Source organism: Hirundo rustica, chromosome 12 (genome assembly GCF_015227805.2).
Source record: "Hirundo rustica isolate bHirRus1 chromosome 12, bHirRus1.pri.v3, whole genome shotgun sequence".
NCBI classification, from domain to species: domain Eukaryota; kingdom Metazoa; phylum Chordata; class Aves; order Passeriformes; family Hirundinidae; genus Hirundo; species Hirundo rustica.
The window spans coordinates 3,887,267-3,908,050 of NC_053461.1; the positions used below are offsets into that span (position 1 = coordinate 3,887,267).

Below are 20,784 nucleotides of genomic sequence, written 5' to 3' on the forward strand. Positions count from 1 at the left end.
CAGGGCAGCCCAGGCTGCTGAGCCTGAGTCCCGTCATCACCATCATCATCATCATCATCATCCCCAAACAACTCCAGAGACAAAACAACAAAACCCCACCAGGCAGATGCACCCACGTTATTATCCTTGCTATTTCTTTCTGCCCAACACGCATATCTTCAGGGATCTTGTTGTGAGCACTAGGCCTGGCGTCCATCGAACAGTCCTGGGTGTTGCAAACTCTGCTAGAGGCCGCTGCCCTCAGCAGCGCTGTGAAGTGTTACAACGAGCAGATCGTCCTTGAAGGCACAGGGGCAGGACTAAAAAAGTATTCAAGCATCACAATGCCTACAAAATTACAGGCACAGAGTTCACGTGCCATTAGCTAAATTCCCGTGACAACAAAGGGAAGCAGCAGCACACAGTGAGGAAAGGGAGAGAAAAGAGGCTGGAACTCAGTCACCAGAGAACACAGAGGAGTGGGACGTGACGAACCCTACTGTTTTAGAGGCAACCAACCCTAGACACGCATCCTTCCTGCGCATCCTCGCCACGGAGAAGGACACCCGGGCGCCGTTTTAGGGGAGCATTCCCCATTCCCCAGGGAATGCCGGGCCCTCCCCGGGGCCCGCGCGCGGCCCCGCCCCTGGCGCACGCGCCGCCTGTGGCGCCCGCGTGACGTCACCGCGCGCCGTGACGCACGGGGGCGAGCGACGGCGGGGCCCGCAGTCGGGGCCGGACATGGCGGCGCGGCCCGGCCCGCGGGAAGATGAATAAGGGCTGGCTGGAGCTGGAGAGCGATCCCGGTCAGCGGGGACGCGGCACCGCGCAGCGGGCGGCCCGACACGCGGGTCGCGGCGGCGGAGGGGCCCTGAGGGACACGCGGGCAGCGGGGCCTGGGCTGGGGGGAACGTGGGGGACGGGTCCGGGGAGGCTGCGAGGGGCCGGCTGGAGGTGTGGGGTGTGCGGGTGGAGTTTTAGGGGGTGAGATTTGTGGAGCATGGGTGGAACTTGGGGGGCGGGGGCTGAGGATGGGAGGTGAGCTGGTAAAGTTTGGGGGGGCTGCGGGTTTGGGGTGGAGCTTTGGGGGGCTGTGGGTGCATGGGTGAAGTGGTGGTGGTGTGGGTGTACAAGCGGAGTTTCCAGGGCGTGAGATGTGGGATGCATGTGAGATGTCGCCTAGTGTAGGAGGGTGCAGGAGGGCAGAAAAGGCGCTGAAGAGGCCGGCATGGAGAAACTGGGAGCAGGACGGTCACAGGTGTCCCCTTCCCGCTGCCTTGAAGGTGGATTCTGTGGAGGAATCCCAGAGTTGTTTCATGGGTTGAGATTTCAGGGCCAAAGCTGGTGTTGGCTGGGGCATTTTCTGAAATGTTGTTTTAATCCTCTGAGTTGCTGTAGTGTGGAATGGGGTTGTCCTGTGGAAGGCTGGGAGCTGCTCTCTAGGATGGTGTGGTGAGGTTTTGGGGCTGTGGGTGAGGAAATTTGACCTCTGGAATTGTTGTCTCTTGCACTCAGCAAAGGATTCTGTCTGGTGTGGGTGTCCCGGTCACCCCCAGTTTTGCTGCTCTCTATTCTCATTACTGATACTTGGAAAATGCTGAAATCATTCCCATCCTGCCCTTCATCATGGCAAAAAGTTACAGGACATGGTTTGGATTCTCACAGCTGGGAGGGAAGGTTATTTGCTTGGGAGGCAATCTGTCTGGGCAGAGGCAGGGTTTTTTTGGATATGTGGCAGTTTGCATGCAGAGGTGGCAGCTGGGACAGGTGTTAGGAGTGACCCATGTGCTGCTCTCAGCTTTCAGCACATCCCACGGGATGAACATCTCACCATGGGGCTTGGGATGAAATCTCTGGGTGCTTTACTGCTCAAGAAGGGTTGGTGGATCCAGGTTTGGGTGGGGAAGAGAGCCTTGGGAACATCCAGGCTGCTGGCGTAGTGTTATGTGTGCTTGTGGGCACCAGAATGTGTCCTAGCCAACCCACGTAATTTGGGATGGGTGTTTGAGTGTTCCAGGAGAGGGGTCAGCAGCAGGACCGTGCCTTTTGTGGATGCTGAGGTAATACAAAATACTGAAATATGCCAGAGAAAAAAGTGGGGTTGGAAGGGACCAGGAAGGTGATGGGGTTTGGTGTAATGGCCTGGCTTCCCACTGGTTTGAAGCATGTTATTTCCACGGAATATCTCTTCTCACTGATGATTTTGTAAGAAATACAATGTTTTCTGTTAAATTAATGAAGACTTTTTGCTCCCAGGAGTTTCCTCCCCGTTTTAATCATTTTAACTTTAGTATGGAAGCCCCTTGGGCTCTTCTTAATTGAGCCACGTACATCAGGGTCCTTAAATCCATTGCTTACAGGCATGTTTTTCAGGATTTAATCCTTCTTATTGGTATTCCCTGGACTTCCTCCCAGGCTTTCAGCAGCCTTTATAAGGGAACTAAGAAAGCAGATTTGTTATTCCAGTCTCGATCTCACTAACTCCACGTGCAGAGTGACTGCCTGAAAATTGGGCTGACTGCCTTTGCTTCGGCATCATAGCGGCAGCTGCTGCTCAGTTGCTGATGTCCGATAATCCTTGTTTTCTTCCTGTTGTTTCTGCATTGTAGGTTATGTCCTCCTGAATTTTGTAGTCACTGGAGACAGGCTGTTGGATTTGGTTCCCCCAAAGAGACAGGGAGATGGAGATGAGCCTTTCAACCCTCAGACATCCCTGCAGCCCCTGTTGCTGTGATCTGGATTTCACTAACATGAACAGAAATGATTTTTAAAAATATTTTGTGATATCTTCAGCCATTTTTCTCTCTGGTTACAAGCACGTGTGTGTCATTTAGGTGCTCCCTGCTGCTGCTGCTCACTTGGCAGTGGGTCAGGATGCAGTGGGCTCTGGCAGGAAAGAGTTGATTCAGGTCCTCTTGAGGAAGAGGATGGTCAATGGAGATGGAGAGGAGAAGGGTGTTGGAGCGCCTCTGAGCTCAACAGCCCCAGTGCTGGAGCTTGGTGTGATCCTGGTGCCGCTCTGCTGTGGATTTTCTGGCTGTGCCTTGGCCTGGGCCCATGTGGGACTCTCAGGGAATGATGACAGAGGATTTCCTCTCTGCTCTCTTCAGCCAAAAGTAACCTGTAGGTTTTGTTCCTTTTAGGTCTTTTCACGCTCCTGGTTGAAGATTTTGGTAAGTCCTAGAAACCTTTCGGAGAAGTTGGTTTTGTGCCTGACATTACCCTGTTCTTTCTGGTGGGCCTTACACCAGCTTCTCTCCTTTGTCTGCAGGGGTCAAGGGAGTGCAGGTTGAGGAGATTTATGATCTGCAGAGCAAATGCCAAGGGTGAGTCAGAGGCCCGAGAGTGTGAGTTTTGCTAAGCAGAATGATGTGTGGGCCTGGGAACACATCACCACCAGGTGTTCAGAGGGGCCGTGTGAGCTTGTCTGGGTAGGTGGGAAACATCCTCCAAGGGATTCAGCTCCTGCTCACCATGGAGAGGTGATGTGGTTGCAGTGTGAGCTTTCTCCCTGTCCTGGTGCTATGAAAAGGCTTTGAGGCTGTTGCTTCTTAAAAGCCACTGCTGAATTCCTCTCAAGAATGAATCCAAGGTAACTATAAAAGGAGGGTCATTCAGTGGCCAGGCACTGTTCTACAGGTCAGTCAGTGTCCAGAGGGGAATTTCCCATTTCTTTGTCTTCAGCCTCTTAAGACTTGTCAATCCCCAAAGTTCTCAAGCTTGATTGTTGGCTGAACCTGGAGCATCAGTGCAGGAGTGTCCTCAGTAGTGTCGGGCTGGGGGGATTGTGGCAGGGATGGTCACTTCCAGAAAGGTGGCACCGGTTGTTCTGCTCTTCCTCTCTCTCCCTGCCCTGCCTGTGAAACAGAAGGTTTCTGATGGCGGGCAGAGCAGCCCCACTGGTGTGGTTGGAGCAAAGTGCAGCAGCTGCTGCTTTCTCTCTGCAGCCCCGTGTATGGGTTCATCTTCCTGTTCAAGTGGATTGAGGAGCGCCGGTCCCGCCGGAAGGTCTCCACACTGGTGGATGAGACCTCGGTGATCGACGATGACATCGTCAATAACATGTTCTTTGCTCACCAGGTAGGCTCCAGGCGCGGGGAAAGTCTGTCTGGGCTGTCTCCTGTGACACCTCAGGGAAGCAACGTGGTACCGAAAGGCTGCACTGATCTTGCTGGTCATGAGGGCAGCTCCTCTTTCCTGGGAGTTTCTTCCCTGAGCTCCAAGTTGGAGTCTCCAGTGAGGGCTGGCTGCACTGTGAGCAGATGTTCATGGGGCATGGTGATGCTCACTATGTGATACTGACTTCCCTCCTTCCTGTGAGAGCTCGGGTCAGGTCTCTGCTCTCACAAGTGCTGATGGTTCTTGCGTTGGTGTTTTCAGTTGATTGTTGTCCACACTGAGGGGTTGTTGAAAGGCTGCCTTGTTCCCGCTGGGTAAGTTCCTCTCTGTGTTTCTGTGCAGCTGATTCCTAATTCCTGTGCCACCCATGCCCTGCTGAGCGTCCTCCTGAACTGCAACAATGTTGACTTGGGCCCCACCTTGAGCCGCATGAAGGATTTCACCAAAGGCTTTAGCCCTGAGGTAGGGGCAGGGTCGGGCAGGGCTGTGCAGGGGTGGCACAGGTGGCTCTGCCTCTTGCTCCCCTCTTGGAGTGATGCTCTTAATGAGCTGCTTTCTTCCCTGCCCTCTGTGGCTGCACACTGCAGCAGGATTGCCTCTTCTCTCTCATATTCCTGCCTTGCCTTGCTCAGAGCCTTGGTCCCCTTTAGGCTGGGCACAGCTCTGAGCCTTCTGTCATGCCTCTCCTTGTAATCAAAAGTCCTCCCTCCTCCCTTCAGGCCCATTGTGAAGTCTGTTTTTCTCCAGCTGTAATTTATTCAGTAGAAACTGTGTGCTTTTTCCATCTTGGTCTCTACCTGTAACTTAGAAGAGTAGATGATGTGCCTCAGGGTTTCTGTCCTGGTCCTGTGGGTAGATGGAGGGAGGGAGTGGGGAAGGTGAAGCATTTTGTTTGCTCCCTGTCACTTCTCAGCTGTTCTCCTCTCTCGCTGTTGACTGCAGAGCAAAGGCTATGCCATTGGCAACGCCCCGGAGCTGGCCAAGGCCCACAACAGCCATGCCAGGTGAGTGAGGGGTGTCTGCAGCTTGTCTCCCTCTCTCTGGAGGAGGCAGACTCTCCATCACCTCTCGCCCTTGCAGGCCAGAGCCACGGCACTTGCCAGAGAAGCAGAACGGGATCAGCGCAGTGCGGACCATGGAGGCGTTTCATTTTGTCAGCTACGTCCCCATCAAGGGACGGCTCTTTGAGCTGGATGGGCTGAAGGTCTATCCCATCGACCACGGTAAGAGCCCACCTGTCCCTGCTTGTTGACACAGGTGAATAGCACCCTGGTGTTTCCAAATGTATTGTTTTTCATTGCTTCTTAGTGTTAACTGGTGTTAGTGGAGAATCACTCCAATGGCTCTCAGATTTGTCCTGAGCTTTGACAGCTAATTTTGGAGCCTGTGCGCTGGGGACTGTGCCTAGAAAGCAGTTATTTCTAAATGCATTGCTTTTGTTTTTCCAGCCTTGCCATTTTCCTTCCCAGTTGCTCAGGGCCACGAGGTCCTTCAGCTCTGAAACAACTTCATATAGCAAGGAGAATTTATCTCCTCCCTCTCTCCTTGTGCCAAATAACCAGTGTGTGTTGAGGCATTTGGTCCCAGCTGGGCTGCCTGGGTTACTCCATTCTCTTACGACTTGACCCCTCAGTTGTGTTTTCAGGCCGTTATTTTTCCCTGCCAGGTTTCTGTCTGTCAGCCCCTTTGGTAAGGCACCCGCTTCATGTACCTGGTTTACCTGAGCATGGCCTGCTTTGCTAAGTCCAGCTGTGTCTTGTTATCACAGGGCCGTGGGCAGATGACGAGGAATGGACGGACAAAGCCCGGAGAGTGATCATGGAGCGCATTGGCCTGGCCACTGCAGGGTAGCGTCCTGCCCCGTGGGGCAAGCACTGGGCCCTTGCCATATTCCCCTGAATTACTTGTACTGTGGTTTCTGAGTGGCAGGTTGTGGAAGTGAGGGTGGAGGTTGCCTATGGAGAGGTGCAGGTGCTCTGCCCCTTGCCTTCTTTTGCCTGCAGAGCATGCAGTGCCTGTGTGATGCAGAGCCCTGCAAGTGCTGCAGAGCATTGAGTGGCCTGGTTAGGTCCGTGTTAGCTCAAGTCCATAGGAGGAGTGGTGCTTGGGAAGAAGGGTCTTGAGCTGGGCCTCCTGGATGCTTGGGCATGAGGGTGACAGCACAGGTTGCCTAAATATGTTGTGGAATCTCTGTCTTTGGAGATGTCTGGATGTTGTCCGGGTGACCAGCTCTGGGTGATACTGCTGGAGCAGATGACTCTCTCACGTCCCTTCCCACCTAAACCAACCTGTGACTCTTGAGAATGTTTTGTGTGGCAGCTGAAGCAATCTTGCACTGCTTCTTCAGCCACTCTGAGGTTGACTTGGTTTTTGGAAGAAGCCTTGAGAGTGTGGGTGTTAAATGCCTGGGCAGGAGGTGGGGATAGGGCTGTCACCACGATCCCGTGGCTGAGGGCTGCTGCCCTTCCTGCAGGGAGCCGTACCACGACATCCGCTTCAACCTGATGGCCGTGGTGCCTGACCGGAGGATGAAGTACGAGTCCAAGCTGCACATCCTGAAGATGAACCGCCAGACTGTGCTGGAGGCCTTGCAGCAGGTAGGACAGCCCAGGCCCTGCAAGGCTGGTGGGGGGAATAGACTTTTTCAGGGCCCCTACCTGTGCTGCTAGAGCCTTTGTTTTAGGGGTTTTGTTTGGCCTTGGGAAAAATCTTGTGGGAAGAGGAGATAGCCAGCCTCACTGGTTGGCCATTGCTGTTCACGTGGGAGGTGGCTCACCTGTGTCATTTGTGTGCCTGGGCACTTAGTGTTGCCTCAGCCTCATGAGCTCTGCAGTGCTTGAGGGTGAAGGATGTGGTTTGGGTCATTGCTAGTCCAGCATGCAGTTTCTATGTCATTTGCTTTCAAGCTTATCCGAGTAACTCAGCCTGAGCTGATCCAGACCCAGAAGTCTCAGGAGTCTCAGCCTGCTGAAGAGGCAAAGCCAGCCAGCAGCAAGACCGTGACTCCAGAGAGCACTCATCCAGGTAGGACCTTGTACCAGCACTGTTGGCAGCCTGGCCTGCCATGGAGTGAGCACAGGCTGCTCAACAGCTGGCTGACCTGGGGCTTGGGGCAGTTTTGTTGTCAGCTTCACTTTCTTTTCTGTGACCCCTGCTCCATGTGCACTGTGCTGGGGTGTGGTGATGCCTCTGTGCCTGGGAGTGTGTTGGAGGGTGCAAAGTTTGAAAGTGGGAGGGCTGGAGCTTGGGGACGCCTGTGACAGATGGAGGTGGTTGTGGTGGTCTGGAGGAGTGTAAGAGCTCTCCTCTCACCTGGGTGAGTAAGGGGTGGTAGAGGACATGGAATAAAAGGTGACAGTGCTGGTGAGGAAAGGCTGTGCTGTGCTTGTGTGGCAGATGGCACGGATGAACCCACCAGCCAGGGCCATACCACGGCCACACAGAGCCCACCCAGCAAATCCAAACCGGTGCCAAAGACAACAGCGAGCAGCATCAATGGGGCCCCTCCAGCAAACCCCAACCCCATTGTGCAGAGACTGCCAGCCTTCCTGGATAACCACAACTATGCCAAGTCCCCCATGCAGGTAGGCTGGACTCCAGGCTAGCAGCACACCTGATTCAAGCTGAGCTCTTTGCCTGCAGTCTCTCGCCTCTGTGAGACCACATCTTTTAGCTGGCCTAAGCCTGGCCCTGTCTTGCAGCCAGCCTGGCCCAGCACTAACCCGGGCTGGGAGGGGAGAGGATAAATAAAGACTGACCTGACAAAGGAGGTTAACCTTAATGTGGGTAGACTGAGCAAAAATGGGGAAGGGTCCCTCTTTCCTCTCAAAAGAGCCAAGTCCTGGTGTTGGGATGTGTCCACTGGGTTCTTTGTCCTTGCCCTGCTGCCAGCAGGCCGTCAGCAGTGGTGTGTTGCAGGAGGAGGAAGACCTTGCAGCAGGAGTAGGTCGCAGCCGGGTCCCAGTCCGACAGCACCAGCAGTACTCAGATGATGAGGATGACTATGATGACGATGATGAGGAGGAAGTTCGTAACACCAACTCAGCTATCAGGTGACAGCTTGAGCTGAGGGTGGGAGGCCAGGAGCTGACGTTTGCAGAACCATCAGCGAGGACTTCCCTGATCTCCTTCCTTAGCTCTCGATAGTTTGGTTCTTCTCTTCAGCTGTCATTTTACTTTTCACTCACTGGGTTTTGTGAAGTCCTTCTGTAGCTCTTTACAGCCAATTCTGAATTTCAGCTGCCCTAAGAGTAACTGTGTATTGGCAGCAGGCTTTGGGCTTTGAGGAACCTTGGTTCCACAGTGCCAAATGCCAGTTCATCTCCTGGTGATGGTGTTGGTGTGCTTGGACTGCTGCTAAGTCCAGGAAGTTGGGGTCATAGCAAGGGAGCTTTGGGGGCTTTTGAAGAAGAGCAGGGGTACACAGCACCCCTGTGCCCCCCAGCAGCGTAGGGACCCCTGGGACTGAGTGGCTCAGAGTGGTGCTGAGGTGCTGCAAGAGAAGCCGGTGGCACTGGGGGCGATGTTGAAGTGTTTCAGACCTTGTTTCATCCCAGCAGGCAGCCTGGCTGCTGAGCACAGGGCTGGCATTGTCCAGGCTGTGCCCTCCTTCTACCAGCTACTCAGCTTCCCTGCTGTGTTTCTGGGCAGGTACAAGAGGAAAGGGCAGGTGAAGCAAGAGCAGACGGCAGGGGCTGCAGATGGCCAGCTCTCCGTCCTGCAGCCCAACACCATCAACGTCCTGGCTGAGAAGCTGAAGGAATCTCAAAAGGATCTCTCCATTCCCCTGTCCATCAAGACGAGCGGCGGGGGCGCCGCCGTGGCAGTGGTCACCCACTCCCAGCCCTCCCCCACGCCCAGCAACGAGAGCACGGACACCGCCTCCGAGATCGGCAGCGCCTTCAACTCCCCGCTGCGCTCTCCCATCCGCTCGGCCAACCCCACGCGCCCCTCCAGCCCCGTCACCTCCCACATCTCCAAGGTGCTGTTTGGCGAGGAGGACGGGCTGCTGCGCGTCGACTGCATGCGCTACAACCGGGCCGTCAGGGACCTGGGGCCCATTGTCAGCTGCGGGCTGCTGCACCTCACCGAGGACGGCGTGTTCTGCCCGCTGGCTGCTGCAGGTAAGTGCCTGCTTTGGGGAGGTGGACGGCACAGTGTCCTTTGACTTCGGGGCTGGATGCCAGTCCTTTGTGGTGGCTCCTAACGCTTCCTTCCCCTGTGTTTAGATGGGAAAATCTCCCCCTCTTCCATCAAACCCGGTGAAGATGCCCCGGTTGCGATCAAACTGGAGGAGAAGGAGGGCAGTGAGGCCAGTGACAGCAAAGAGAAGGTGGGACTTGGCAGGACCAGTGATCACCCTGGGGGGGAAAAGTATTCTCCCAAGGTGAGTTTTGTGCTGCGACAGCCCTGGGAGCGTGGAGCTCACCCGGAGGCGCAGCAGCGCTGGCAGTGACCGAACTGCATGTGCACGCTGTCCCCTCGCGTGTCGTCGCAGCCGTGCCTCAAGGCACAGGGCAGTGCAGGTTTTGTGCCTTGCGTCATCGCGGGGACCTTTGCCTTGGTAGTGGGTGCAGCCCCTGTCTCTGCAGCTGAGACGTTCAGCCTGCTGTGCTCCCCTCTGGGCCAGGAGCTGGTGAGAGCCTGCATCCCACAGTCCCAGCCCGCTGGTAACTTCACAGCCTGTCTGTGCCCTCTAGCCACGGGCAGGACCAGGCACAGGCAGCACAAGTACACCAAGGGCTCCCTGGAGGAGAGCTGGTTAGAAGCTGCTGTTCCAAGGGGAAGTCTTCAGATTTTGTTTGTCAGGGGAAGCAGTCTCTGGGGGGAGTGGGGGGGGTGTTTCTGGCACACAGGCAGCCATTCCACCTGTCCCAAAACCAGGTATATTGGGGCCAGGGCAGAACCCCCCTCCCCTGGGGCTGGCCATAGTGAACTCCTTACAATGAACTGATCTCTGTGTTTTCCCCTGGCAAGTGTTTTTCCTTTGATGAATACTCCCTTTCCTAACTCAGAGGGGAACACCTGCCAGCTCACCCTGCTGGCTCCTGGACTGTGCTGGCTCTGTCCTCATGTTTGGTCTGCTTGATCCTGGTAGGAGCTGCTGGCGCTGCTCAAGTGTGTGGAAGCAGAGATTGCAAACTACGAGGCCTGCCTGAAGGAGGAGGTAGAGAAGAGGAAGAAATTCAAGGTGTGCTGCTGGCTTGTTTGCACTGCTGATTTAGCTGCCCAGAGGCTTTTGTCTGGGATGGTTTTATGTAAAAATGTATGGAGAATGGTTCAGCTGAGAATGGTGATGAGCATTCAGAGTCCCTTCCATGTTACCAAACAGCCCTGCAGGGCAGAGCTCTTACCATGACAGACCACAGCCCCAGGGCAGCACTGGAAGCCTGAGCCAGGGTGATACAGTACTGAGATGAACATCAGCACTGATCAGCACCCTCACCTCTTCCCAGCTGCCCTTTGTGGAACATACTGGCATCTGATGTGGGGTGGAGACAGTCCTAGTTGTGCACTGGCCCAAGATAGTCTGGGAGGTGGGTCCCTTCCTGCTTTAGTCTCCTTAGTCTGTGGGCTGGGCCAGGCATGCCAGTTCTTTGCCCCCTGTTAACCTTGAACTCTCCCTTCTCCCTGCCCCCTGCTTCTGGATTATTTGTGGATTTGTCTCTTTGTAGATCGATGACCAGAGGAGAACTCACAACTATGACGAGTTCATCTGTACCTTCATATCCATGCTGGCCCAGGAAGGTGAGCTGTGCTCTTGGGGCAGAGGGCTTGGATTCATCTGGGGGAGCTGCACTGAGCGTGATGGAGCAGCAGCTGAGAGCCTGGGCTGCTCACCCTGCCTGGCTCCCTGTTTAGGCCAGGCCTGGGGCACAGGCTGACGCTCAGTCTGGGGAGCCACAGATCTCTGCTTTCTCCTGCCAGTTTGTAGTCCCAGGAGGTGCCCTCTGATGGCTTTTGAGCGAGAGGGGCAGGGCTGCCCTCAGGCATGGGTGATCCCAGCACTCCTGGCCCTGTGTGTGCTCTTCCTGCAGGCATGCTGGCCAGCCTTGTGGAGCAGAACATCTCGGTGCGCAGGCGGCAGGGAGTCAGCATCGGCCGCCTGCACAAGCAGAGGAAGCCGGACCGCCGGAAACGCTCCCGCCCCTACAAAGCCAAGCGCCAGTAGCCAGAGAGCCAAGACTCAGAAACAGCAGTTGGGCTTTGGGCACTGCCACTTGGATTTATGGTACCCTTTGCCCAAGGAAGAGGGCCTGCAGTGGCAAACCCTCAGCCCAGGTGGAGCCTGGGGACAAAGGGAGATGGGTTTTTTCTCTCCGCCTAAGCTGTGAAAGGCAAGAACCTGTCTGGAGGAGTCCCTGCAGCAGAAGGGAGTCTGGAGTGCTCAGCTGCCTGCCCGTGCCATGGCAGCACCCAGACGTCATCACCTCTGTCTCAGCGCTCTGGCTGAGGACTGTGCCCCGAGGGGAAGAGCCCACCCAACTGGGGATGGGTCTGGCATTGTGGGAATGCTGGCAATGCCCATGTGAGGCTGTACTGGCCACAGCTGGCTGTGGTTTGTGCCCTGCGTCCAGGCCTTCAGCTCTGTGCTTCCCTGGGATGTTCATGTCTCTTTCTGTCCTTCTCCCAAAACTTACTTTGGTCCTAACCCAGGCTTTGGCCATTCCTAGCAAGGTGGCTCCAGGAGAGAGCTGCTTCTGCCCCCACCCTGCACTGCCCAGTGCCTGGTGCTGGCTGAGCTCCTGGGGCTGGGGATGCCTTCCCAGTGTAGCTTGGCTCCCCCGTGGGCCATGGCAGCTCTGTTGCTGGGTAGGCTCCTCTGTGGAGCTGGGCCTTGTGCCCAGTCCTCTGTGGTGGTGCTGGGGGTCGCCTGTGCCTCTTGCTGCCCTGGCTGCTCTCCTTGGGACCTGTGGCCCTGGCAGTGCCAGTGGGTCACACAGCACTGCACCAGGCCCAGACCCCAGAGAAACCCCATTAATTACAAACAGACCAGGTGCATTTGGTGCTGGGTGTGGCGTGAGGGTGGACACTGGCTGTGGCTTGGTGAAGCCTCTTTGACAAGGGCAGATGCGGCTGGATGCTGCAATGGTGGATGGGGGCAGCAGCGGGAACCAACATCTCTGTCCCTTGGCTGGCTGCTGACCAGAGCTTGCTGGCTGCCTCTTGCCTCCTGCCAGCCCCCAGGAGCCTGGCAGAAATCTGAGATATCAGAGGTGAGCATTGTTCTCCACCGATGTCCTGGTGTGGAGTTGCCACAGGAGATGACTGAATTTTTTTGATATGTGTACAGATCTTGACTATGGAATGAAACAGTTTTTTTGTATTTGCTGAAGAAAATCCTTCTGTCTCTTGCTGTGTCTAATATCAAGTGCTGTAAATAATGGATCTGTCTGAAGGAATAAAGCTATCCTGTAATGGCCAGCCATGGAAGAGGTGTGTGGGAAGGGGGCCATGAGCAGTGGGGCTGGAAGCACCACGTGCCAGCTCCAGGCCATGTTATTATCCTTGCTGGCAGCTCTTCCGTGGTGTAAAGATTTGAAGTGATCAGGGGGAGTGCAACAGCACCAGGCTCAATTTATTGACACACCTCAACAAGGGAAGAGCAGGACTCACCTCAGCTGAAGGAGGGCAGGAGGAGAGGGGGGCAGCCTGGCTCAGGCCCTCAGCTGCAGTGGCATCCTGGGCTGCTGCGAGTGTGTTTCCTGGCTAAAAGTCCAGGGCGCAGATCAAGGCCGTACCCCGTTTGATCCAGTGCTTCTCTGGCTTGTCTGTAGGGATCTCCACAGCAATCACATAGTTGGTGGAATGGCCCGTTGTTGACAATGTGCCTGTAATGGGGGAAGCAAGGGCAAGAGGGGGGTGCAGCTGCACACTGACCAGGGAATCCCAGACAAGTGACCCCATCCAGGAGCCCTTGTCCCTGCCCTAAGCCAGGTGACTGGCTGAGCAGGGCTGGGCAAAACAGGCTTCTGAGCTTGAGGGGAGCCTGGCCATGGGCACTGCTGCTGAGCCAGGCTGCCTGGCTGCTCCATTCTCTCCACCACAGCAGAACAATCTTTTCTCCCTGGATGGCTGCTGCCAACAGTACCGTGCTCTCTGCCCACGTATGGCAGGAGGAACTCCCTACTGCCCCTCCCGGGCTGCCCCTCCTAGCTGCTCCTGCAGCTCCCCTGCTTCTGGAATTCTGCCTTTAGGGCACCTACCTGCCCGAGTGAGAGTCTTATAGATGGGACACAGGTAGGAGCCGGATTCTGGAGGCTTGCGGTTGGGGACGGGCACCAGCCAGATGACAGCCATGTCGGTGTAGAGCTCCTTGGGGCGTGACTCTGCCAGCTGACCCGCAGCGGCGTCCCAGCGGGCACCCTCCAGGAACAAGCCGTGGATGTAGCAGCCCACTTTGGGCTGGCGCGTCAGCTCCTTCACCGACTCCTTCATGACCTGCCCAGGGGAGAGGCCGCCGGGCCCTCGCTCAAGGCGTGTCCCGGGGGGCTCAGCCCCGAGAAGCCTCTTAGGCAGCTCTTGGTTAAACCGGTGCTGCCGCAGGAGAGCGTGCCACAGCTCTCAGAGGAGCAGCCTGGGACGGAGCTGGTGGAGGGGGATGTGAGCAGGTCTGGAAGCAAAAGCCTCTGGCCAGCCTTGGGGAGGTGTCTAGCAGCGTAGGTGGGTGTATTCAAGCACAAAGGCTGATGGAGCCATAGGCAGCTGTGTAGCCTGGTGGCTTCACCTCTTGGGCAGGTCAGGGCCTTTGTGGCCTTCTAGTGGGAGATTCCAGATAAATTCAGACTCTGCCTGATTTACTGACCTTGAAGCTAAATGAGATGGTGTCGATGGAGATGACAGACTTCCTGGCAAAGTTCTGCAGTGTCCCGGTGAGGAAGGCCTGGGGGAAGAAGAACCCACTGATCCAAAACACGGAGGGGATCCCGTGGCTGATCCAGTTCTGCAGGAATTCAATCCGCTGCACCAAGTCGTTCACCCACGATGCCAACGGCTTCAGCGACGGATAGGCCTGTGGGGCACCCAGAGAGGGAGGTGCTGAAGGCAGTCAAGGACAGCCTAGACCTTGTGCCTCAGCTGCTGAGAGCTGCCCAGAGCCCAGGGGCTGGGAACAACTGTGAGCTGGCAGGATACATCTCCATGCCAGGGGACCAAGAGCCAGCTCCATGTGAGACAGCCCAGTCCAGCAGCAGTTGATAACCCATTCCTCTGGTTTGGGTGAGCTCTGGCAGGCAGCTGGGCTGGCTGGGGCACATACCTTGGCATTCCATATTTCGGGAACAGTGTTGTTGTACAAGCTGCTGGCCATTAGCTCCAGCCGAGAGGACATCACCACCAGGCCCTTTAGAGCTTTCAGTAAATCCTTCAGACTTAAGGCAACCTCCTCCAGGAGATTGTTGTACCTACAGAGAAAGGGCAGAGGGAGCAGAGTGACTCCGTGCAGTGGTTTATCACCCATTGCCTGCCCAGAGGGGGTGTGGATCTTTATACACAAGTGAAGCTCCTCCGTGTAACTGCCAGCCCCAGTCCTCTTCAACAGGGTCTCGCAGCTGCTCCCCCAGCCCTAAATTGCTGACTGCAGCAGATGGAGACAGAATCAGCCCAAGGTCCTGGCCAGGACAATAGAGTTGTTAGTGTGACTGCCAACCCCACTGTTGTGCTCAGCACTGAGATGCCCCAAAGGTGGGTAGCAGTAGGGGCCTGAATATCTTTGCTGCTCCCTAGGATGTGAGCCCACTGGAGTTTTACCTGATCACCTCCTGCACCAGCACTGTGTTCATGGACTCTTCATAGAGCAGTGGGTATTTGCGGATCACCTCCTGCACATTCATGGGGTCAGGCAATTTTGCCAGGATGTCCTTGGAAGTTTCCTCCACAATCTGGAAAGAAAGCAGCAAGTGGCAGCATGCTTCTAATCCAGCCCCATGGCTGCTGAGGAGGGGGAGAACTAACGCTGGCATGGCAGTGCCATTGCTGGTACCCAGCAGGCAGGGTGGCGCCTGCCGAGAGCTGATGCTTGTGGTCACTGCCCACACTGGGCACTGGCTGCCAGAGCACTGGCAGGGCTGGGGCACCCACCTCTTCTCTGCTGCGGCCTCCCAGAGTGATGGTTTTGGGCTGCAGCTGTGAAATGGCCCCCAGCAGAGCAAAGGTCTCGTTCTGAGCGAAGGTGATGTCGGCATTGTCGTGTAAACCAAATAGCTCCGGGCTGTCGTTGAGAGGCAGGCCCTTGACGTACTGGAGGTAGCCCTGGAGAGAAATCCACACAGACTGTGAGGCCAAGACCAGATGAGCATCCCCAGGTTCTTACAAACTTATATTCCCCCAGGGACCTGAAATTGCAGTGGGTTTCAGAGAGGAGAGATCCCCTTTGCACTGACAATCCCCTGGATCTATGGAGCTGCAATTTGTGACTTGAGTACTTACATTGAGGTCAGAAGAGGTACTGATCTGCTTGTAGATACCTGATTCAGAATAGGCAAAGTCAGGATCTAAAACCTCAGGTTTATAGAAATCTTCCAAAATGCTCATGATGCAGCGCCGGTCCCAGTCATCGGTGACGCGGCCGCCGTAGTTGATCTCCCCAGCTGTGTATTTCAGAACCTGCAAGAGACCCCACCATGGGTCTGACCCATGTCTGCATCGTGAGCCTGCTCCCTCGCAGGAGGAGCAGCTCTCACCTTGTAGGGAATTTCTGCATATTCATTCAAGAACATTTGCAGCTGACTGATGCAGATGCGGAGGTCTCCGTCTGTGAACTCATAGGGGATATTGAACCCCAGAGGCCCAAACTTTCTCCTCTCCAGCATGTTCCCATGGAAGAAGCAAAGCGACAGCAACAAGGATTTAAACTCCGTGACCTGTGGGAAGCAGGGAGAGGAGTTGCTCAGCTTGGGAGGAGACATCCTTGGAGGAAATCATGTCCTTCTGGGACCTGGCAGAGCAAACATGTGAATTCAGGAGTGCCAAGTGGAGCTTGGAGATGGGGAGACCTCAGTCAGGCTGCTGTGCTAGGGAAGGCCATGGCTCACTCCTTGCTTAAAGGGAGCTGAAGGTGCCTTATGCCAGGCCTCCAAAATACTGTTGCTTCTGTTTCTCAGAGGAAAACTTCCAAGTGACCCTTCACAGATGTGAGTTTATGAGAAATACCTCCTTCTCTAGCACATGGATTCCCTAATGGGGAGGAAGATCTATGCCTGAAGAGGAGAAACATCCAGGAGGAAAGCATATATTGGGGCAGGCACGGAATGGGGACACGATCTGAGTCTTACCTTGGAGCAAGAATTCAAGAAATCATCACTGAAACTAATGTAGGACTTGAGCAGGTTGGCCTTGACCCCACGGGGGGGCTCAATGGTCATCTTGGAGCTATTCTGGAGAATGGACACAGGGAAGTGGTTGCTCGGTAGACTGGTGAGCCAGAGGCGGAAGTCCGGGTGCACCTGGAAGTCCAGAAGGCAGCAGGCACTCAGAGGGTGCAGGCACAGCCCCTGCAGCTGCTCCTGCACTGACTCTCTGGTTCTACGAGGAGCCTATGGATGGGTCTGAACTAGAGCTGGGCTCCTCCCAGGCTCCAGCCTCCTGCCTGTTATCCTCAGAGTGGGCACGTGCTCAGTGAAACATCTCACCTTGCTGGGATCAATGCCCTCGATGAGTCTCTCCAGTGAGGGCATCCAGCTGGGGGCCAGGTGGCAGTTCTGGAAGAAGACCCAATTGCCCTGCTCCATGGCATTGTGCAACATGGCTTCAGCACGGGGTCCCTGCAGAGGCAGAAAGGGAGAGCTCAGAGACCCTTCCCATGGCACACTGTGTCCTGCTAAGCAGGACAGGGAGGCAGCTCCCTGGAGCTGGGTGGAAGGACCACTGTCCAGAGCTACAGCCTGGCTTTGCCCCCGTGGCTCAGCTGGATCTCTGCTGTTTGATGGCACAGCAAAGTTTTTTTTTACAGCTTTTACAAGCCTGTGAGGGAGGGTGGACAGAACAGAAGAAGTGCATATGGATTTGGGAAGTTAGAGGGCAGTGCAGTGGGAGCTGCTGCAGCTCCCATCCCAAGGGGGTAGAAACAAGGTTGGGGAGTAAGGGCCCTGGGGCACGAGGATGTTTTCACAGTGCTGCAAGTGTTTGACCTACTTGGAGCTTGGTGAGGTCGATACGAGTGCCAGGACACTGCTGTTCCACATATGCACTGACAGCTTACCTGTCCTTGGCCCAGAGAAATGGCAGAGAGCTTTTGTGTGAACTTCATTTCTTCAGCAAACTTGTAGAGGTCGGCAGCAGGGTCAGTGCCTGGGGACAGCACAAACACCAGGGGGGTGGTGGCACTGGACTCCCTAAACACGACTGAGAGGTCACTGGTCTGCAACAGAGAGTTGGTTATAGTGGAGAGGCCATAGTGGAACCATGCAGCACCTCCTCAGCCTTCCTGGCCTCCAGCTCTCCTCTAAGGCTGCAGCACCCTCTTGGCTGCGAAGGCCAGGAACATGATCAGTGAGGACCACGTACAGCTCTCCTCTGGCTGCATTACAGTCAGGACATGAACCACTTTCCCATTTGTCATTCGAACTCTTCCGTGTACGCCTGCAGTATCTGTCCCCTCCTAGTGTGGTTTAACTGGTGGACAGGATAAAGGCTATCCTTCACCTAAGACACACTTATTTCCCCAGCTGTGGCAGGAAGACTGTGGCTGCAGAGGGGGACAAGCACCACCACTGCAATTGGGGGCCCATTTATTGCAAGCTGGAGGCCTCCTGCTCCATTCCTGTCCCCACCAGCACCTGCTCTTGGCTGGTTACCTGCGGCTCGATGAAGCGCTGATCCAGGTACAGCACCACAAAGTCCTGCATGGCGTTGGTGATTTTGTCTCCACGCAGACACCGCAGAACCAGCAGCTTCTGGAAGGCATCAAGCTCATCTTCCCACTTCCCGGGCAAAGGCTCTCTGCAAAGCAATTAGGTGCATTTTGGGGGGATTTGCCAGATTCCACACCCCACAACAAGTACCCAAGTTGCCTGCAGGCAGCCATTGGGGCTACATAAGGGACAAGGACCTTCCAGTCCCTTGGCTGAGGTTGTCGTCATAGCTCTGAACAGGCAAGACAGACTTGCTCAGCAGGCAAGACAGAACTGCTTCCACTGGGGAGGCAGCAGCAAATAGGGCATTAGGAAAAGGTTCTGCCTTGGGCAAGCAGCGCTCACCCCTGAGGAGACAAGGCAGTGCCTCATCCTTTCCCTTGCATGGTACTGCACTGGGAGCAGAGCTGGCACTGATCAGCTCCTCTTGCTCTCCCAGGGATGTCATGTGCAGTAGAGCTAAGCTGACAAAGCCGGGGACTCTTGCCTGTGAGGGCTGGGGCTGTCAAAAATGGTCCTGAACCCTTCAAGGTTGGCTGCAAAATCATTGTCGAAGTCAGAGAAATTCTTCAGGCTGCTCATGGCCAGGATGTCTCCCCATGCTCTTTCGTTCAGCCAGGCTGGGGCTGGGTTGTCCTTCATCTCCTTTATGGCCCCTCCTGACAGCAGGTACCGCCACTCATCCTGGGAACAGGATACGATTTGGTCATGGAAAACAGCCTACCCACCTGAGCCCAAGGCACATGGTGCCATATCCAATTAAAACCCCATAGTATCCATCTGGCTGCTCTCCTGCCAGGTGTGTGTGTCAAGGAGTAACTGAGCTTGAGGGTCTGATGAAATCAACATAGTGACTGCTCAGCTGCCACTCTCTGCTAACCCCTGCCTGCTCCCTCTGAACTCATTAACCTTGGCAGCAGTCTGGCAGCAAACTGGCAGAAGCTGCAGGTGATTCAGGCTAGGCAGCTCTGCATGTAGACACAGAGAACGCTCTGAAAGCTGAATAAAGATAGAGGCCCCTGTCTAAAGACGTCAAGCTGCCAAGCCTATCGCTAGCCCCAGAAAACAAGGCTCCCGTTCCACCCAGCACAGTTCTAGGGGCTGAACAGGCTGTGCTTGAGCTGCCCTGATGGGATCCCATCAAGGACTAAGGTGACTTGCTCACCATATCGATCCGGCCCTCATTCATCAGAATCCGGGCGCTGACCAGGAAGGCGAACATGAGCTTGTGCTTCTCGAAGAGGCTGCGGCACACGTTGCAGTAGAGACTGAAGGTGATGTAGTTGTTGATGTTCTGCACCCGCTCCGTCAGCTCGTCTGAAAGAAAAGCAACGCAGGTGGTAGGTGCCATGGGGGATGTGGAGGGTGCTCTCCACGTCAGCTCTGGGTTCCTGGTGGCAGAGGCACACCCTCACCCTGCCCAGGAAGGACAGATGCTGCTCTCACACGCAGACTGTGAGGGAGAGGATAGGAGGGGGCTGCTCTGGGCAGGCACCTGCTTTCTCAGAGTTACGGATCCCCAAGAGGAAGATGTTGAGGAACCACTCGAGTGAATACTGGTACATGGGGTCCACGTTGGACAGGTCTGAGACGCAGAAGTAGAGGATCTGCGAGCGGACAGCCACAGGCACATACTGCATGCGGGTGAGGTTGATGTCCTTCTCTGTCTGCTCTGCCACCGTGACCTTGGCCTGGAGGACAGAAGGGATGTCATGGTTAGTGGGGTGCTGGCAGAGGATGCACAGCTGCAGGGGGAGAGCACCTTTCACTTCTGACCTTGATCTCTCCTGCCTTCAGCTTGGATGCCTCCAACACTTTGATGAGCTCCAAGTCATCTACAGGGTTTCCTTCAGAAGTGCTGAGCCGATACAGGATCTGGTCTTCTATGTCCTTTAGCTCCTGACGCATCTGGGCGTTGCTAACAATTAGCTGGTTTCTATCTTCTTCTAAGTCAGGCCGCTCTGCAGCCACCACTTCTCCCAACAGTTGGTCTTCCAAGCCACTACAACAAAAGCCACGGAAATGAGGGTGGCAGGTGAGGGGGCAACACATCTGAGGACTGCAAGGAATGAGGCTGAGCAGCATGGGCAACTAATGGGGTAAAAGCAGGCACCTGGGTGAGAGGGTGAAGTTGATGAGGGTGAGCTTTGTGGAGATCTCAGGGCTGTAGTGAGGGTTGGGCAGCTTGGTGGTGATGTACATCTTGAAATCCTCATGGTAGGGAATCACTGTATCCCCCAGCTTCAGCACGGTGCTGCCTTGTTGTTTGAAGGTCTGTACAGGAGAAGGACAAATACAGGAAGGCTGGGATGGCGACCTCTTGTGAGGGAAGGCATCCTGCTGTGCCCTGGGCTCTGCAATAAGGAGAGTCTGAAAGCTCTCGGGACAGAGGAGCTTCAAGCTTCCCTGTGGAACTAAATGCCTTAATGTGAAGACAGCAGCTGTATTTCATGGCCCTGCCTCCCAGGCAGAGATGCCTGCTGGCAGGAGAGCGGTGTGTGCAGGAGGCTGACAATGTGTTGGAGCCCTGGCCAAGGCATGGACTCAAAGACATTATTTCTGCCTGCCCACAGGGACCTACGAATGCACCACAGCTCATGGCACCCTGGCCAGCTGGCCCCTTACAGCTCAGCCAGGTACCCACTGCCCTCCTTGCCAAGGTGAGACACAGGACCTCTTTCAGCAGGACAGGCTCAAGGACTGGATCCAGCTCCTCGCCGACATTCTCCAGCAGGAAGGGCTTCCCAAAGCTAATGGTGTTTTCCAGAGTGGAGAGGAAGTCCCGGTCACTCAGCTTGGCCACCTCCAGGCCGTTTTCCCTCTCCTGAAAGCAGAG

General features: G+C 55.5%; 2 protein-coding genes across 4 annotated transcripts in view; one reads left to right on the forward strand and one right to left on the reverse strand.

Annotated features, from left to right (window-relative positions):
- Nucleotides 1–683: 683 nt before the first annotated feature.
- On the forward strand, nucleotides 684–12,554 carry BAP1 (BRCA1 associated protein 1). 3 transcript variants are annotated; one of them, XM_040075862.2, is made up of 17 exons: nucleotides 684–785; nucleotides 3,123–3,152; nucleotides 3,251–3,305; nucleotides 3,927–4,059; nucleotides 4,441–4,560; nucleotides 5,041–5,102; nucleotides 5,179–5,321; nucleotides 5,867–5,945; nucleotides 6,572–6,695; nucleotides 7,005–7,122; nucleotides 7,495–7,682; nucleotides 8,017–8,150; nucleotides 8,749–9,221; nucleotides 9,327–9,484; nucleotides 10,196–10,288; nucleotides 10,773–10,845; nucleotides 11,136–12,554. In XM_040075862.2, exons 1-17 carry the CDS (start codon nucleotides 749–751, stop codon nucleotides 11,267–11,269), a joined length of 2,154 nt encoding a protein of 717 aa, XP_039931796.1. In that variant the 5' UTR covers nucleotides 684–748; the 3' UTR covers nucleotides 11,270–12,554. The 3 variants fall into 3 exon arrangements, with proteins under 3 accessions (XP_039931796.1, XP_039931797.1, XP_039931798.1); XM_040075863.2 differs by having other exon boundaries at nucleotides 9,327–9,430; XM_040075864.2 differs by lacking the exon at nucleotides 684–785 and adding an exon at nucleotides 1,155–2,039 and having other exon boundaries at nucleotides 11,136–12,438.
- The window catches only part of DNAH1 (dynein axonemal heavy chain 1), a 72,708-nt gene continuing 64,438 nt past the window's right edge, over nucleotides 12,515–20,784 (reverse strand). The window contains 18 exon segments of the mRNA XM_040075865.1: nucleotides 12,515–12,929; nucleotides 13,305–13,539; nucleotides 13,904–14,110; nucleotides 14,357–14,501; nucleotides 14,848–14,978; nucleotides 15,178–15,348; nucleotides 15,526–15,702; nucleotides 15,780–15,959; nucleotides 16,371–16,541; nucleotides 16,728–16,859; nucleotides 17,297–17,455; nucleotides 17,892–18,036; nucleotides 18,436–18,632; nucleotides 19,114–19,265; nucleotides 19,444–19,639; nucleotides 19,725–19,950; nucleotides 20,062–20,222; nucleotides 20,623–20,772. Of these exon segments, the coding sequence (XP_039931799.1) occupies nucleotides 12,808–12,929; nucleotides 13,305–13,539; nucleotides 13,904–14,110; nucleotides 14,357–14,501; nucleotides 14,848–14,978; nucleotides 15,178–15,348; nucleotides 15,526–15,702; nucleotides 15,780–15,959; nucleotides 16,371–16,541; nucleotides 16,728–16,859; nucleotides 17,297–17,455; nucleotides 17,892–18,036; nucleotides 18,436–18,632; nucleotides 19,114–19,265; nucleotides 19,444–19,639; nucleotides 19,725–19,950; nucleotides 20,062–20,222; nucleotides 20,623–20,772 (3,057 nt within the window). The 3' untranslated portion in view covers nucleotides 12,515–12,807.

Bases quoted from the DNA above. Each gene is read 5' to 3' on its own strand.
- BAP1 (XM_040075862.2), top strand. From the start codon at position 749: ATGAATAAGGGCTGGCTGGAGCTGGAGAGCGATCCCG. The intron at 9,485-10,195 runs GTGAGTTTTGTG...TGATCCTGGTAG, and splicing joins GGGAAAAGTATTCTCCCAAG to GAGCTGCTGGCGCTGCTCAA. The intron at 10,846-11,135 runs GTGAGCTGTGCT...CTCTTCCTGCAG, and splicing joins ATCCATGCTGGCCCAGGAAG to GCATGCTGGCCAGCCTTGTG.